Source organism: Podarcis filfolensis (assembly GCF_964270895.1).
Source record: "Podarcis filfolensis genome assembly, chromosome: 7".
NCBI lineage: Eukaryota > Metazoa > Chordata > Lepidosauria > Squamata > Lacertidae > Podarcis > Podarcis filfolensis.
In genome coordinates, this window is record NC_139603.1 from 68384044 (window position 1) to 68402431 (window position 18388).

General features: G+C 41.1%; 2 protein-coding genes across 11 annotated transcripts; one reads left to right on the forward strand and one right to left on the reverse strand.

Moving 5' to 3' along the window:
* Positions 1-1363: 1363 nt before the first annotated feature.
* On the reverse strand, positions 1364-10726 carry FBXO43 (F-box protein 43). Of its 9 annotated transcripts, none has more exons than XM_083622720.1 (7): positions 9731-10726; positions 8783-8856; positions 7677-7745; positions 4723-6236; positions 3809-3911; positions 2701-2883; positions 1364-1899 (listed from the first exon to the last, which is right to left on the reverse strand). In XM_083622720.1, the coding sequence occupies exons 4-7, from the start codon at positions 6210-6212 to the stop codon at positions 1651-1653; spliced, it is 2025 nt and encodes a 674-aa protein (XP_083478846.1). In that variant the 5' UTR covers positions 6213-6236; positions 7677-7745; positions 8783-8856; positions 9731-10726; the 3' UTR covers positions 1364-1650. The 9 variants fall into 9 exon arrangements, with proteins under 9 accessions (XP_083478846.1, XP_083478848.1, XP_083478845.1 ...); XM_083622722.1 differs by lacking the exon at positions 8783-8856 and adding an exon at positions 9416-9489; XM_083622719.1 differs by having other exon boundaries at positions 9416-10726.
* Positions 10727-13835: 3109 nt separating this feature from the next.
* Positions 13836-17486, forward strand: POLR2K (RNA polymerase II, I and III subunit K). 2 transcript variants are annotated; one of them, XM_083623540.1, is made up of 4 exons: positions 13836-13923; positions 14341-14404; positions 16433-16525; positions 17326-17486. In XM_083623540.1, the coding sequence occupies exons 2-4, from the start codon at positions 14344-14346 to the stop codon at positions 17346-17348; spliced, it is 177 nt and encodes a 58-aa protein (XP_083479666.1). In that variant the 5' UTR covers positions 13836-13923; positions 14341-14343; the 3' UTR covers positions 17349-17486. The 2 variants fall into 2 exon arrangements, with proteins under 2 accessions (XP_083479666.1, XP_083479665.1); XM_083623539.1 differs by having other exon boundaries at positions 13844-13980.
* Positions 17487-18388: the final 902 nt, after the last annotated feature.

The following is an 18388-nucleotide window of genomic DNA, read 5'->3' on the forward strand; positions in this document are numbered from 1 at the left end:
AGAGAAAGACACATTTGGCAAATCCTCACCAGTAATCAACTTCTGCTCTGATACCTGTGTCCCCACTGTGGAAGAATGTGGGTATCCAGAATTGGCCTCCACAGTCACTTACAGACAAGACTGTGTTCATGGAAGACAATCTTACTCAGCTACAAGTGATCGCCAAAGAAAGAAGACTGTGTCCAATTCTGGGCACCACAATTTAAGGAAGATGCTGACAAGCTGGAACACGTGCTGAGGAAGGCAATCAAGAAGATCATGGGACTGGAAACCTTATGAAGAAGCTGGGCAAGAGGAAACTGAAAGGAGATATGATAGCCATCTTCAAATATTTCAAGGGCTGTCACATGGAAGATGGAACAAGCTTGTTTTTGCCTGCTTCAAATGGTAGGACCTGAACCAATGGATTCAAACTACAAGAAAGGATACTCCAACTAAACATATTAGGAAGAGATTTCTGGCAGAGTTGTTCAACAGTGAAATGGACTCCCTCAAAAGGTGGTAGACTTGCCTTCCTTAAAGGTTTTTAAGCACAGGTTGGATGGTGTTTCCTGCATTGCAAGGGATTGGACTGGATGATCCTTGAGATACCTTCTAACTCTACAATTCTATGATTCTGTTATCACTTGTAGAGCTTCACTTGCATTCACAGCACAGTGGATTAGGAGGAAATGTGTATTATCAATCAATTTCTGTTCCTTGTTAGGAGGAGGATGTATTATAAACACAGCTTGGAATTAAAGCAGTTGTGAATGAAGAAATTATATTTGTTTATTCTAAACTGATTATTCTAATGTATTTGTATATCTTCCAGATTGCCTTATGTTTGATCTCTTGTGATTTTATTATTCAGCTGCAACTGCCAGTTGCCTTGGAACTGTGGAAGGGGGTGAAATGATGCTCTAGCAATAGCCATCAAGCATAAGGCTTTGGGCTGCCTGCATGCTTCTGCATACTTAGAAGCAGTGAGTGTTGCACCTCTGTCCAGCTCAGATGATACTGCTGAGATTATCAATTTAAGGAGTAACAAACTTTATTAACTTGCAAGAACTGTTACCTAAATTTACTTGGTTTTGTCTTCCTTACCTTTTTCATTTTGCAGTGTGTCTATTAGATTGTTAACTTGGGCAAGCAGGGAGTCTTGTCTTTTGATCTCTGTATAAGACTTCAAAAATAATAATAGTGATGCTTGATATTAAATAAAATAATTTTGGGTTGATCTATGCAGTGTGTTTTAATGTACTATTATGGCAATATCTTCTCACATTTATCATAAAATACTCCTTAAAATGTAACGAATATTTAATTATTTTTAATTTACCATTGTGACAAGAACAGTATTTAAAATCTCAGAACACGATTGTAAGATGTAGTAAAAACTACATTGAAAGTACTTTATTGAAATCTCATTGAATGTGTCTGGCAAAGTGACAAACACCAAGACAAAGAGTTTAAAATGTTTTCACTTTTTTCTGAAAGGTATCAAAAGTCAAGTTTAGGATATTTACACAGAGAATTAAATTATCAACTTGATTAATGGTCAAAATTACGATATGTAATACTTTCAAAATGCATAATTATTTAAAAGTTCTACCTATACAAAATAGAATTGAGGGGGAGTGGAAATACGTTCCATTCATTTGAAGATATTTAGAGACGTTTTAAGTTTCTCTTGCTTTTTGCACTTCCTGGCAGAGCATCTTTTCCGTTTTGTCGTTTAGCAGATGGACTGCTACAGTCTCTTGATCCGTGGAAGGCATAAAGACACAAAGTGCAGAAGTCAAATGCACAGTCTTCCCGGCTACAGAGTCCTCTTTTTTGAAAGGCTTGGTATTTTGCAGGACACCGACATCTTGGACAAGGTTTTAAAGCTTCGTCACTGAAGAGGGATTGGGCAACCTACATCAGGGGAAGAGATATTTAAGATTTGGTCGTGCATTCATTTTTATAAGGCTGCTAACTACCCCATCCTGTTTCTTTAATTTCTAGAGAGTTGCAACAGAATGAGTAAATTAATTTCCACTATAGAAATATATCAAGATAGAAGAGTCAACAAAATTTTATCCCAGATGACAAGATACAGCAAAAGAGACAAATGGTAAATGTTACTAATATGGGCCTACGGGCAGTATCCAACTAAACAGTTCCTCTACTGCAGGGGTCAGCAAACTTTTTCAGCAAGGGGCCGGTCTACTGTCCCTCAGACCTTGTGGGGGGCCAGACTATATTTTGGGGGAAAATATGAACGAATTCCTATGCCCCACAAATAACCCAGAGATGCATTTTAAATAAAAGCACACATTCTACTCATGTAAAAAACATGCTGATTCCCGGACCGTGCGTGGGCTGGATTGAGAAGGCGATTGGGCCGGATCTGGCCCCCGGGCCTTAGTTTGCCTACCCATGCCCTACTGCAAGGACTTTTAGCTGCAAAATGGAACTTCCTCATCATCTCCTCTCTCCCTGTGCAACCCCTGAATCTGTTATGAGGTTTTCCCCAGCCCTCTGGGGCCAACTTAGGGGGTCACATAGGAAAGGACAGAGTGAGGAAGGTCCAGCTAAAAGTCCTTGCACTAGGAGAACTATTTAGATAGCCCCATCACTTTCCCCTCATACTTCTTGTGGCAGCCTTCGCTTAACTTGTATCTGGCAACATTCATTACTAAAAGAATCTTTCTAACACATACTGCAGTTTCCTACCTTTACACACACTTCTTTGCTAGCTGACTGAAGAACAGGGCTGCATCCACGAGGTGTCAAAGACTCGTCACAAGAGGGCTGCATTTGTAATACAGCAGGTTTTGCTTGAGCCTGGACTGATCGTAGTGCAAATCTGGTCATCAGAAGTCTAGTGGCAGCATCTTCAGTATCTGGCAGGTGTCTCTGGTAAAATAACCAAACACCACAAATCACTTCCTCAAAGAACAAACTAAATGTGCTGTTTACTATTTAATGCCAGCCATTTCCCATACTGGGAAGAAGGGGATGCCATGCGGTCAGATCCATCTTGGGTGCTGGCTGGAGAGGTGGTAACACAGAGACAGGGAGCATGGCAGGCTGCTCTAGACTCAAGCTGCCTGAAGCCATGAGAGAAGCAGGGAGAGACACTCTTGAGAGGACAATGCTGTAAGATCTACAGCTCCCTCCAGCTACACTCAGGTTGTGTATATGTGAATAAATTCACTAGTCTACACCACAACTTGACTCTCAATGGAAGCACAACTCTGGGTGAGGGGCTGGAACCCCCCAGAATTTTGTGCACTGCTTGGCAGAGATTGGGGGTTTGTGTGCCACCTTTGTTACAACACAGCTTGAAAAAATAGTTTGGCACAGAAAGGAAATAAAGATGATTCGAGTATGGGTCAAAGGGAGACGACTACGAAAAGGACCAGGTTTAATCCAAAACTGATCTGCCAGAAGCATTTTAAAAAATCAAAACAAACCTCTAAGAGGTCTTGAAAGAACTATTTAAAAATAAATGTGCTAAATGTGTGGTTAGACTAAAGTGGTTACACTAAAGTGGTTACACTAAAGACAGTGAGTTATATCCAAGTAAGTCATACTGAGTAGGCCCACTGAAATCAATAAACTATGAATCTACTTTATAGACACATTTCTATTCTCAGTATGAATTTGTTGGTTATCACCCTAAATCTTTTAATCAATAAGTAGCACAGGTAAGCAGTACAACAAATTTAATCTGATGAAATGTCTATTAGATACGGAGTTTTATTTCTGCTTTTCCTCCTCTTCAACCCATACTGCCTCACCAAACACCCTCAATAATGCCCGTCCAGTGGTATATTACCTTAGCTTCAACTGCCAGCTGTTTTATGTACAACTTTCTCCTCCGATTCGCATGTCTATCTTGTATAACAATTTCTCGCCAGTTCTTGCTTACTTTCCACATACTAAAATAAAGAATCGCTATCAGCCACAATTCAAACATTTTGCTAGAATTCAGAATGGGGCTGCTTTGTCCTCAAGGAACCTGTTCTGCATTAATGTCTTCACCAAGAATGAATAAATCAGCTTCAATGATAGCTGCAGCACAGGATCAAGGGGACAAGTGCTGTGAAGCTGACATACATCCAAGTATAGGGATATTTACATATATATTGGTCACTTTTAATCATCATACCCTCTTGTCACAGAGGGACAGACAACATTATTTTATTTGCTAATGTTTACAATTAATACATAGCATTTTAAAATATTATTTATGCTTCAACCTTGCTATGCTTAATAGCCAAATTCCCAAACCGTAATTAATGGAGGAATCCAAAAGATTTGTCATTTTGTAAAAGGTTATCATAATACAAAAACAGGGTATCCAAATGGGAAAACTGGAGTGAAGTTGTAACTGCAACAAAACATGGAGTGCTTCAGGTTTATAGCCACTCCCTTCCATTTTTCCTTCCTTCCCCGTTCTTCATCCCCCACCCCAGGCACCTGTGCCCACTAAGGATGATCAGTCTTCTGTGGCCTGCTCTGGGTTTTGCTTAGATTTTTCTCCAAATAATTTTTGTTCTTCTGCAAATTATGACGCTCTCACAAGCCTCATGGTGCCTTCCATGTGTGTAGATGGTGCCATTTTGGCTACATAAGCATAAGCACTCAGATAACTGATTTCACTACTAGTATACAGAATTTCAATTATGTTACACTTGTACAATGTCATTAGGGGGCACTCAGTGAAAGTCCCAAAGTTGTTTCTTTTACCTGCATAGGCTTTCCACAGTCAGGATATCTAAAATCAAAGTAAGAACATGTCTTAAGTCTCTGATTCTTAATTCTGTTAATATATCTAGTTTCTCAATGCCCATTTTCCTGCCAATGAGTTGAGCCACAATACACTTCAGCGCAGATATGTCAGCTCCATCAATTTTCTTCAGCAGGTCATCTTGTTTTGTTCTTTTACTTCTGTTTTGCATAAATAGCGCACGCACTATCTGCAAAGCAGGGGTTCTTGACAGAGTGCCAAAATCTGGAGCCATGCATTTGTCATCCTCATGAAAAACCAATTCATTGCTTTCGGTGATAGAGCCAGCTATCTTTAGTATGCATTTTGAATGAGCAACAGTGGTATCACAGTCCTCCTCTTTTTCTGATTGGGAACCACATTCTGAAAGTGTGGATAATCTTCTTGAGCGTTGTAGCTTTCTTACCTTTCTTTTAGAGTTTAGAGTGCTAGATGATTCTGTACGTTTTTGAAGTAGTTCTTGGAAAGATCCCTCATGTTCTGACAAGGACTCCTCCGATTTATCTAAACTAAGTGAATTATAGCTGCTGCTACCAGGGGTTGATAGGCTCAAGTCACTTATTTCTTTAACTGGAGGGGTATTTATTTCAGATATATTAAGACTAAATCCTTCTACAAGACTATTGATGGGTGTGATAAATCTATCATCATTTGTCTCAGACAATGTACAGTTAGGAGTTTCAATCAATTCTGGACAAGTGCTTTGATCATTAAAACTATTAAGAACATTGTCAATAAAAATATTAGGTGTATTTGTAGATGATTTAGGCTGGATTGGAGATAAACAACCTGGCTCGGACAAGCAGCCGCCTTTAGATTTTGAATCATCTATTGTAGATGTCCTCTGCTGAGAGAAAACAAGCCTGAGTTTTTGACAACCAGAAATAGGGTCCTCACTTTTTAAAGTACTAGTAGCCAAGGGCTTGTAGCTCTTCTCTCTTGGAGAATCCAAGGCACATTTTGAAATTATTTCATCAAGACTAAGAAAGTGAGCTAAACATGTTTTTTTCTGACGGCTCCCTGAAGATACTTGTTTTTCAGAACACCCCAAAGAACCAACAGAAGCTGATTTAGATACAAGCAATCTTCTGCGGAGTGACAAGTCTTTTTTAACAACTTTTGGTGTTTCATATAAGTCTGTATGTGTAATTGGTTCCTTTCTTTCTGATAAAAAGATAACATTTTCATGGTCAATGGGAGACAATGAAGTGCTTAAACTAGAATGTGCATGTTTTGAATATTCAGGCAGGCCTGTTTCATTCTGTTCGCCTTTATGTTCTGCATCATTATAATCAAAGCTTGGGTCTTTTAATGATCCATTGTATCCACTGTCATGAAATATGGAAGGGGAGCAAGAGTCTTTAAAGCTGAAGTATCTTGCACTGTTGCCAGGAGAGGTCAGTCTGCCTCTTTTAAGAATACTGGATAGAATTGAGTGGCTTTCTGACATCTTGTGCTTGGAACTGGTTATGATCTGTAAAGTGGAAACAGCATTTTACAATTAATAACACCATACCTGGAATCTCTGGGTACCAAACAAAACACTTATATGAAGCTATTTCATCAGAGAAGGAAGCCAGTCACCACAGTTGAATGCTGCTAGAATAAGGATTGCCTATGTACCTATTATAAAGTTAAAGGAAAAATGCTCCACTATGTTCGTAGTAAGAGGTCACTCAAGTTATCATTTACCATTCAGTTGCCTCCTTTAAAAATATCATGACATTACACATTCACAAATAAGGGTTATAGTTTTTCAAAAAGCTCGTATTGAAGTAACCAGAAGCCCCCGCCATGCAATCTCAACCATATCTAATCAGAAGTCCTATTTAATTTAATAGGGCTTCCCCCTCTGGTAAGTACAGTTAGAAATGCAGTCATAGACTTCATTTGAGTGATATGGCTTAGTAACCTTGCATATATAGACAGAGCAAAACAAAAATCTGTCTTATCCATAAGCAGTAAAATGTTGTACTGCAAATAGCATGAGGGGCATTAGAAAGATTTCGGATTATGCTCCTATGTGGTATAAAGGCTCTGCTTAACTGCAAGCAAATGTGTCTTGATTTTTATAGCAGTTGGTTAGTAAAAATGATTTTAAACATTAGCTTAAATTGGTCTGTTTTTTGTGATTTAAAATCAATCCACTCCGGGTGCATTCTGTTTTGCTGCTTCCTGCTGCCTCGCCATACTACACTTACCTGTGTTGTGCAGCGGCACCCACAAAGCACCAGCAGCAGCGCTGGCTTCCATGAGATCTCGTGAGATTTCGGAGAGATCTCATTGGATACCAGCACCACTGCCAGTGGAGGCAGAGAGACAGGCAGTGGAGGAGAGGTGGGTGCTGCCTTTTTGTATTCTGCCGCTCAAAGTGGGCACCTCACCTTGCCTCGCCAATAGGCTGGGCCTGAAACACTCCGCTCTCTCCCTAAGGCTTGCTAGTCTAATGGAATTGTTCGTTTTATTTAAACCGCTGACTCTCATGAAAGATCACAAATTATTTTTGCAAATCCACCCAGTCTTACAAGTGGTTTGCCATGCACCTTTCAGGAGCTGTTTAAAAAACAAACAAATCCTGTTCTCATGGTATAATAGAACTAGCTGCTCAGTTCTTTGGATCCTGGCCAATACAGTGGTACCTCGGGTTAAGTACTTAATTCGTTCCGGAGGTCCGTCCTTAACCTGAAACTGTTCTTAACCTAAAGCACCACTTTAGCTAACGGGGCTTCCTGCTGCTGCCGCGCCACTGGAGCACGATTTCTGTTCTCATCCTGAAGCAAAGTTCTTAACCCGAGGTACTATTTCTGGGTTAGCAGAGTCTGTGACCTGAAGCGTATGTAACCTGAAGTGTAAGTAACCTGAGGTACCCCTGTATTTGCAATGACTCTTCAACAAACTAAGATTTTGTACTTACCCTGATGGAGTCACAAGGAGGCTGAAGTTAAATAAATACTCCACAACTGTATAGGCATCACCTAGGATGCTGAGGGACAAAAACATTTGCTATTACAAAACATAGCATAACTTTCTTAGACTTTAGTATATGGTGGGCCAAAGTTTCTTATGATTGTATGGGAATCACAGGTTGTGCAGAACACAGCAACCTATCCCATGGTAGGTTATCAGCTGACAGTATAAATGAGGTCTCCCAAGTCCTGCACTGCCTTCCAATTATAATCCAAGGTAGACCTATAGAGTCTTAAAATGCATTTGTAATGCAGTTACTACCTCCACCCTCCAGTTAAGTTTGTACTGTGTGCTTGGAATAACATTTCATGTGTTTGATGAAGTGAACTCTACAAAGGTATTGTTAATTACAAATGTTTCACTCTTTAAGGCACAAGACTAACACAACGACGCAGAGAACAAACTGACATTTTTAGTGTCTTCCTTGTAAAAAAAAAAGGCTTAAGTAGCTGAGTTTTTAGCTTAAAGACAGCTGAAGGAATATGACACAGGATTATAAAAACCATGAACAATATAAAGAAAGTAACTAGAAGAAGTGTTATTCACGTTCTCAACACAGGAGAACCAAGGGTCATCTAACAAAACGGATTGTTCTGAACTTACTACTAGGGAGATGGAAGTACTTCAAACAATACAAACATTTACCTAGAGAATCAACTGTCACAGTTGTTGCTATAGCCACTTGCACAGATGGCTTTAGGGTTGTCAAATCACAACCCAGAGGTTCCCCCTGTACTTTTAATCTAACACTGAATCAGAAGACTAGGTTAATTTCTCTCTCCCCATTTCCCTGTCTTTTTCCTTGTGTCTTGTCCCTCTGTGGTAGTAAACACTCCTGATCAGCTGCAAATCATGCATGATTAGTCTCATTCAGTGGTGGGCTTAAAAGTACAGAGGAGCTTTTCAAACGAGACCTGGAAAGTGGAAACTGACTATTTTTTAAAGGCTTAGATATATACACACTGTTTATTGCTTAGGAAAATTGCAAAATGGAACCTCCATTGGTGGCAAGTTGTAATTACCAGCTATCTGGAGCAAACAGGAAATTATCACCTGTACACAAGATACCAGTGTCATCTTCCTCACTTGCTTGGAAGATGTTTAGAATTTAGAACTATGATCCTCTGCTTTAAGTAAGTAAGAAAAGAAACAGTTATTAGTATAAATGCAGAGCCAGTAGCAGACACAGAAGGCAATAGTGTGTGTTTCTGGAAACAACTAGGTTTGGATCTTAATTTCTTAAGGCACCATCCACAGTATGCTCTAATTAAGTGGCCTGCAAATTAATGCAAAAAAAGGATAATTGTGCCTAAAAACAAAACTACAAATGTAAAGTCTTAACTTTATAGCTTTCTCGATAGTGACTTTTAAAAATACTGAATATAAAAAACTGTTTGTCAGTGTGTCTGTTTTAAGCAAGAGCATTAGAAAAGCAGGATTTTCTAGTGCAAATGTGTGTTTTCTTCACCCTCATCATTTCATCACCTATGCCACAGTAACAGTACAATCCTACCGGTGTCTACTCAGAAGTAACTCCCATTGTTATTCCCAGATAATTGTGTACAGCCTCTACAGAACACTTTCTCTTCCAGCTAGGATTTCATTAACTCCATCATTCAGGACTGATTTAGGGGAGAACAGTGGCTGTGTGAGATCTCCCTCAAAACACACAACAGCCCTACTTACCTTGTGAATTTGAAAGGCAGGAGCCGCTTCTCATGAAGGTTTCCTTATTGTTAAAATCAGAATGCCTTTTTAACCTGGGGAGGAGGGAACGGTGAAATGGAGGAAAGGCGTCCAAGGTTGAAAAAAGGAAACAGAACAAGCCAAGCACTCTACCAAACATACAATCTTAATCATGAAACTGATAGGTATGGTTAGAGTCAAAGTATGTTCAAATGAATGGATTAACATTAAAGTTAATTAACTGTACTCTGTTTTCTTTTAGTAAATGGCCTAAAATAACAGGGACAGAAACGGGACTTTGAGGGGTTCAGTCACCTTGAGTGCAAAACACCACCAGCAGCAGTTCCACACACCCCAAATCCTCGCACAAGTCAATGGAGACGGTGAAAAGGGCTCTGCTCCCACATGTGGAGCAAGAGATGGGTGCGGGGCGGCGGCTGGGAAGAGTGATTAAAGAGGGCTTTTAAAAGGGAACGAATTCGCACCCATCCTAAGAACTGGCAGGGGCTGCGCGCAAGATCTATGCAGAAAGAGCACGGCTCTCTGCCTGTTGGAGAAAAAGCAGCAGCAGCAGCAGCTCTGGGCTTATCCCGCTCCAGCTCGCCTCAGCCCCAGAGCGTTGCCCTAAGCGAGAAAGAGAAACGCCTCCCGCTGCGCTGCCCGCGTGCGCCTGCCGTGGTTTTCCCTCGCTCAGTTTTGAACTACCCGCCTTTTCCCAACTGCTGCAGCTTCTCTCCTCCGCTCCCTCTTCCTCCGCGTTGCTTCCTAGGAGAGGAGCTGAAAACGGACGCCACGCGCAAGACCGGCAGAAAGAGGGAGGGAGAGAAGCAAGAGGGGAGAAGTTGCAGTTGTGCACTAATTGCAAAGGACAGAAAGTTTTGTGAACTGAGGCTGGGCAAGGAGCAAGTTGCAGAGCTTTTCTCTGCTAGCTAACACGCGTCGTTGCGTGTGCATTTTTATAACCTGGGGGCGTGTGAAGGAGGGCTGTCAATTTCCTATAGTTGACCTCCTTACCCCATGACCCACTTCCTTTCACAAGAACTGGATTTCTCTGACGTCTTCGGTGTTTTTCAGCCACACATGAACACATTTTATACCCCGTATTAATTGAGGTGGATGTACACCTTCTCTCTCTCCCCCCTTCCCTATGGTAGATTAGAATTTCCACTTCCCCCCTATTAAGGAGGAGGAGAGAAATGTCATCTTTCACAGCAGACAAAACTAATGTTAAGAATGAGCCAGGAAATCCAAGGTCCAAATCCTGCAAGGACCACAAATTGCAGTTCCCTCACTCCACCTGCAATGTTGACTAGTGTTGACTAAGTGTAGTGTGGGCTAGCTGTGAGTGTATTTTTTAATTATAAGGTTTTTTTAAAGTGTATTTTAAATGGCAATCTGCCCTGGGACTTTAGGGTCAAGGGCAATCAATACATTAAAAATTAAAATAATAATAAATATTATTACAAAACATTGCAAGATAATGGAAGTGAATTACTTTGAACGATAATAAACAGAAATCTGCCCTTATTCCCTTATGGGGTACACAAGAGCCGTTGTAGAGTCCTTTGCAGGTTCTCCATTGGTCGCAGAAAAATAACAGAGACCAACCAGAGAATATTGAGAAGCAAAGCAGTTAGTAAAAGCCTGATCTTTATTGATCTGTTGCAACAGGGTGCTCCCCTCACACACAGGAAAGGAGGAGGACCCAGAACCCAGCTGTGTCCGCCCTTATATAGACATTTTAAATTGCCCGCCCTGGAGTTCAAGACCACCCCCAGAAACATCATAAATACATCACAGAAAGGGCAGGCTACAGCAGAAATCTGAGTGAGTTGTTTATCTCCTGTCGTTGTTTATCTCCTGTCTGGCAGGTTACCTATTAATGCTTTGTTGTTGTTGTTTAGTCGTTTAGTCGTGTCCGACTCTTCGTGACCCCATGGACCAGAGCTCGCCAGGCACTTCTGTCCTCCACTGCCTCCCGCAGTTTGATCAAACTCATGCTGGTAGCTTCAAGAACACCATCCAACCATCTCATCCTCTGTCGTCCCCTTCTCCTTGTGCCCTCCATCTTTCCCAACATCAGGGTCTTTTCCAGGGAGTCTTCTCTTCTCATGAGGTGGCCAAAGTATTGGAGCCTCAGCTTCACGATCTGTCCTTCCAGTGAGCACTCAGGGCTGATTTCCTTAAGAATGGATACGTTTGATCTTCTTGCAGTCCATGGGACTCTCAAGAGTCTCCTCCAGCACCATAATTCAAAAGCATCAATTCTTCGGCGATCAGCCTTCTTTATGGTCCAGCTCTCACTTCCATACATCACTACTGGGAAAACCATAGCTTTAACTATACGGACCTTTGTTGGCAAGGTGATGTCTCTACTTTTTAAGATGCTGTCTAGGTTTGTCATTGCTTTTCTCCCAAGAAGCAGGCGTCTTTTAATTTTGTGACTGCTGTCACCATCTGCAGTGATCATGGAGCCCAAGAAAGTAAAATCTCTTACTGCCTCCATTTCTTCCCCTTCTATTTGCCAGGAGGTGATGGGACCAGTGGCCATGATCTTCGTTTTTTTGATGTTGAGCTTCAGACCATATTTTGCGCTCTCCTCTTTCACCCTCAATAAAAGGTTCTTTAATTCCTCCTCACTTTCTGCCATCAAGGTTGTGTCATCTGCATATCTAAGGTTGTTGATATTTCTTCCGGCAATCTTAATTCCGGCTTCGGATTCATCCAGCCCAGCCTTTCGCATGATGAATTCTGCATATAAGTTAAATAAGCAGGGAGACATTATACAGCCTTGTCGTACTCCTTTCCCAATTTTGAACCAATCAGTTGTTCCATATCCAGTTCTAACTGTAGCTTCTTGTCCCACATAGAGATTTCTCAGGAGACAGATGAGGTGATCAGGCACTCCCATTTCTTTAAGAACTTGCCATAGTTTGCTGTGGTCGACACAGTCAAAGGCTTTTGCATAGTCAATGAAGCAGAAGTAGATGTCTTTCTGGAACTCTCTAGCTTTCTCCATAATCCAGCGCATGTTTGCAATTTGGTCTCTGGTTCCTCTGCCTCTTCTAAATCCAGCTTGCACTTCTAGGAGTTCTCGGTCCACATACTGCTTGAGCCTTCCTTGTAGAATTTTAAGCATAACCTTGCTAGCGTGTGAAATGAGTGCAATTGTGCGGTAGTATTTATTCTTGCCATCTCATTTTTGACCACATCCAACTTACCCAGATTCATGGTTCTTACATTCCAGGTTCCTATGCAATATTTTTCTTTACAGCATTGGACTTTCCTTTCGCTTACTTAATGCTTACTTAATGCTTACTTAATGCTTACTTGATTGGATACCCTGGGGAGCCTGGCCAGTCTTTTGTAATGATACTTAGTTCCTGAGCCAGGTCACAGGCTCACACCCTATTCATATCTTAAATGTGCCCTTAAGACAGGATTTGTGAGAAAAGAGCCAATGGGGAGGTTTCCCACTTTGACCTTGCAGAGAAATATTTGAGGTCAATTTGTTCAGGACTTTTTTCTGTGGGGTTTCAGACATGTGGTTTATATATTTATGTATGTGTTTGCTTGGTACATTTATGAACAGAACAGTCTAAAATACTACTGTATACTACTTAAAAGCTTAGTAGTAGTATTCTTACTACTTGCTACTCTGTTTTTGGTTTGCTCCTGCTGTATTTGGTTTACTCCTAGTGAGTCTAATTCTGTGTATAACTACTCAGAAATAAGCCCTACTATGTTCAGTGGGGCTTACAGGAAAGTGTTTATTGTAGCCTTAAGGGCACCCAACCTATCTGAAAGATACAGAACTAATTTGCATTAAAAGACACCTTGTGACAGGACACGCTGCCTCCTAACTCTTTTTTTCTTGGTGGAGGTGGGAATTGGCGTGGCTACTTGACGCAAGAAAAATACACGTTGCAAACGCTCAGATCCATTTTTAATCATAACCAGCCTATAAACTTTTAAGAAAGAGAAAAGGAGGGGGCGGGAAGTAGACTACAGTAAGGAAGTAGACACAACCCCGATAAAGATTTTGGGTCTGAGCTCCGAGCCACAGTTCAAGTTTTACCTATGATAAATGTTCAAAACGTACGTTGCAGTGCAGTGTAATACTGGAAGCTAATATACTGAAGTTAAACCTGAACAAATTGTTATAAGAAAAAACTGCTCCTTTGAATTCCTATAACAAAGTATTTGCTGAGCAAACCATTAAAGGCGCAATCCTAAAATATGTCTACTCAGAAGTAAATCCCACTGAATTCAATGGGATTTACTCCCAGGTAAAAGCGATTAGGATTGCAGCCTCTTAGTTTACTGAGTAATTACGAAAGATTATAAAGCGCTAAATGGGGTTGCAACCCAGCTCTTTAACAACACGCCTGAACTAGCGGGGCGGGATTCGCTGGCTTGCTGTGTGTGCTTCTTACGTCATCAGCCTGCGCCCAAGAGTAGTGCTCATTAGGCTGCGCCCTAGAGCCGTGCATGGGAGATACGAACTGGTAACGGAGCTGGTTTTTAAAAAACCTGTTTTGGGGGGGGATTGTTTCTGTTGAAAGGTGAGGTTATAAATTCCCTAATCAGGTCCTTCCCCAAAAGTTGTAGTTCATTCGTGCAGTTTCCTGCCTTGCTGGGTGAGACTATAGATCGACCCGCGAGGGTTGAGTCATGGGTTGGTTGGGGGAGCGGGTAAATAATGTAGCGTCTTCCTCGTGCTCTTTTCTTTTGGCATACTCTTGCTTGGTTTTAAAAGTAAAAAATCGGCGTAATAAAGAAATCATGTAGAAACCTTCCCTTTTCCAGCCTGTAACACCATCACCCGATTTTATTTAAAAACAAGCCTGAAGTGGACTTGTAAGAGAACTATGCGTACTAAACTCATAACAGATGTGCATGATTTGTCTTCTTTTTACTGACAGAATATGGACACCCAGAAAGACGCTCCTCCTCCAAAGCAGCAACCTATGATATACATCTGTGGAGGTAAGATCATTTAATGCCTAACTGTTAGGAGTTGTGTGATGTATAAGCTCTTGGTAAGGTGACTGTGCCACAGAGTGTTGCTGAAATTGAGTTTTATCTCACGTTCTGAGGGAAGGATAATGTTGCGACACATCTCTCTCTCTCTCATTTCGGCAACCTAGAAGTTTGAGCAAAAGCTGGGTGGCGTCCAGCACACCTGTTCCATGTTTTTAATGTTTGAAATTTTATTCTGTTTTTAGTGTTCTGTTGGGAGCCGCCCAGAGTGGCTGGGGAAACCCAGCCAGATGGACGGGGTATAAATAATAAAATTAGTAGTAGTACAAGGACTGTGCAATGGGATATTCCCCCCTGTGCATGCCCTAAATCTGTTTTGGGAATTCTGCCAACCCATTGATGCGGTGCAGGATACATGTGGGGGGAGGGAAAGGGAGAAGTACCTTTGCTTGAAAAATAAATCCTTGCAGACCCTCTTGGGGTGGGGGGGGGAGAGTTTTGTCTCACGTTCATGAGGCCTGTCATTAATTGCATCTCAGAATTCTGTAGGTTTAAATGAGAGGGAGAGGAAGATGACACAAAGTGCCTGTTGCTGCTTTGTTTGGTATCTCTGCTCCCCACCACAGGGCCATTTGCTACCAACTGCCTTGTGGAAAGGAGTATCAGATCCCAGCTTGTGCTCCAATGGAATTAGTTTTATTTTGACTGGGTGGTTCTTGGTGTATCTGTTGTACTTTATAAATGCCCTAGGCCACTTTGAGGACTGATGAAAAATCAAAATAAAAATTGTCTATATAACTATTGAACTCAGATGCCATTCTAATTTGACAAACCCCAATATGAAATGTTAAGAAACTTTCATAATTCTAGTGTAAACTAATTTATAAAATACAGTGTGATATGTTTTCTGTCCTCACAATCTAAAGCATAACTGAGGAGTAGATGGGTTTAACAGAGCGGCAGGGCTGGAGCTACAACTGTGATTTAGGGAGCAATCCTATGCACACGAGGACGCGGGTGGCACTGTGGGTTCTGTGCACTGCTCTGGTTCACCAGAAGCGGCTTAGTCATGCTGGCCACGTGACCCGGAAGCTGTACGCCGGCTCCCTTGGCCAATAAAGCGAGATGAGCGCCACAACCCCAGAGTTGGTCACGACTGGACCTAATGGTCAGGGGTCCCTTTACCTTTACCTTTACCTATGCACACAAAACTGGCATAAAATAAGCTGTTGTTGTTATACCAGATCCAAATCCTGTTCAGTAGCAGGGCTGTTTTTGCTCTGTCAAAAACAGAAGGGAAACAAGCCTTTAAAATGGTATTTTACACTGCATTGCCAGGTCACATGACCAAGCTAGGCAAGTTTAGGATCCAGCCTAACCCCCCTTTTCTGGTTGCAGACCTAGAACACCCCTGTTTTTGAACCTACATGGGCCTCAGCTCAGCTCCAGCTCAACCAAGATGAGCAAGTTACACTGTTGTATTTTCAGCTGAGCTAGGAATTAGCCAGCTGAACCAGAAATCTGCGTTGTAAACTGCTAATTGCAGCATGTCTTGCCATAGGATTGCCCCCTAAATCTGGATCGTGTCAATGCCTTATTATGATGATAGTAGGGTCAGTTTGGGATTCAGAGGATCCTAGGCCAGCTCAGCCCCTACCTGGAATGTTCTAATTCAGGGTTTTCTGCCAGCTGCTGGTGGCAGAATCCCCCCATTAGCACCTCCACCTACATGTTCAGTGGGTGGAATGGAGAGTTGTATGCCAGCAGTGATGCATTACTCCACAAGTAGAGGCCGGTAGGGCTAGGCGGAGGGACACCTCCACTCAATCCAACTTTCTCCTTAACCCCTCAGGACTTGGATTGCAGCCTAACTTCTCTAACATTTTAGTAAAATGAGTTAGCCAGACTCTGTTCTTTTCAATAAAATGTGACATTGTTTATAATATTTTGTGTGTTATAATAAAAGGACAGTTTTTCTCTCAGGTTGCTATGCTTTGTTCTCATTGCTTTGTTTCAATTTTCATATATTTTCAGAATGTCACACAGAAAATGAAATAAAAGCAAGAGATCCCATCAGATGCAGAGAATGTGGATACAGAATAATGTACAAAAAAAGAACAAAAAGATGTATCCTTCTATGTGGGCCTGTTCATTGCTTGATTATTGCATGCTGATCCTAACTACCTGAACTTTTAGAATTTGTTTAGAGTTGCTGTAATGTGATGGCATAATTTTACACTAATAAAGATCTACAAATCTCATCAGTACTGAAAATACTTGTGCTGCAGTACTTTGATCCACTTACATATTACATTTCATATACAGATACTCTGGTTGGTAAGTGTGTTCTTTGCCTGCCTTTTATTATACACAGCTTGGATGGATTAGTCATATTGTGAAGTGTAATGTGTAAACTGGTCAGCCATAAATATTTTCAACACATAGCACCATACTTGTGCATATGTATATACTGTACCCTAGTTGCTTTTATTTGCATGCCAGTGCCATTGCATTCAGTGGTGTTTAAATAGATCAGGGGTTGTCAACCTGGTCCCTACCACCCACTAGTGGGTGTTTCACGATTCTAGGTGGACAGTAGGGGGTTCTATGGCACAAGCTGAATCCTCCTTCTATTGAGCACTGGTGGACGGTAAGGAAATTTTACCATCGAGAAAGATGCATTAGTGGGCGGTAGGTATAAAAAGGTTGACTACCCCTGAAATAGATAGAGCAGCTGATTGCAGAGGGAGATGTGAAAGTTACACCTTGAACACTGGAAAGAAGCACAAAGCACAAACTTTCTGCTTCTTGCTTATGCCTCTTGTTGAAATGTGTTAGGAGCGTGAAATAATTGCTTGCATAATTCTTATAACTAACCGGGTTTTTTTCCTTGTGCTCTCCAGCTTTTTTCTTTAACTCTACTATAGTGGTTGTGTTTGATGCCCGATGAAGAAAACAGAAGATGCATCTGGTTTATTGCAATGTATTTTATTCATGTTAGACTTTGATTTTCTTATGGGCAAATGCATTCTTTCATTCTGACAGTGTGTAAATTATTCTGTTATGACAATAAAGTTTTATTCCAGTACTTGCTTGACATTTTTGCCAGTAATGAAATCTGATAAAACTTTTAAAAATCTTTTAAAGTTCTATAATATCACCCACTACTCTAAAATCTAATTCTCTTGCTAACTGGGAACAAAAGGGATACTATTTTATGTTAATAACGATCCCGTTTCTTTGGAACAGCTGGCAACTAATACAGGAAATCTGAATTTAGCATGGTTCCAGATACACCAATGACAACATTTGTTATTGGACCCATGACTGAAAACACAGGCTTGTCAGCCATTAACATGGTTTGAGAATTTAATATCTATGTGTGACCATGTAAGGGTATGGTGTCATTAATTTATGGAGGATTTGTAAGCAATTTGATAGGCCCTCTAGAGGGATTATGGGAGGGTATGGGAGACAGTTGTGAATATGACTGTACACAACTGTAGACAAACCAGTTAAATCTGTCTCAGCATATGTTTGGGAAAATTCTATCAAGATAATCCACAGATGGTATAGGACACTGGTTCAATTACCCCATAGGACATACGGATTTGCACCTACCTTTTGGGAGGGATGCAATCACAGGAAACATGTCCCCTGTGATTGTCTTTCCCTATGGCCCAGGACTATCGATGGGCAATAGGTTTGGAAGTACCACAAATTATCCAGGAGCATGTGGACTTCACTGCTTAGTGTAGTGGTTATGAAAGGGCAAAAGAAACCACACACACATTTTATGCTGTTTGACGGTCATTTATTACATTGGCCAACAAATCAGGTTTACAAAACAACTTCTCACCAGATCATCACAAATTTGTATGCCATGTTTCTGCTCTGAAATTTATCCTTGGATATCTCAATCTCTTCTGGCTGAAGGAAATGGTGACATCTTGGCAATATACTCTGTAAGAACAACACAGGCAACAATCA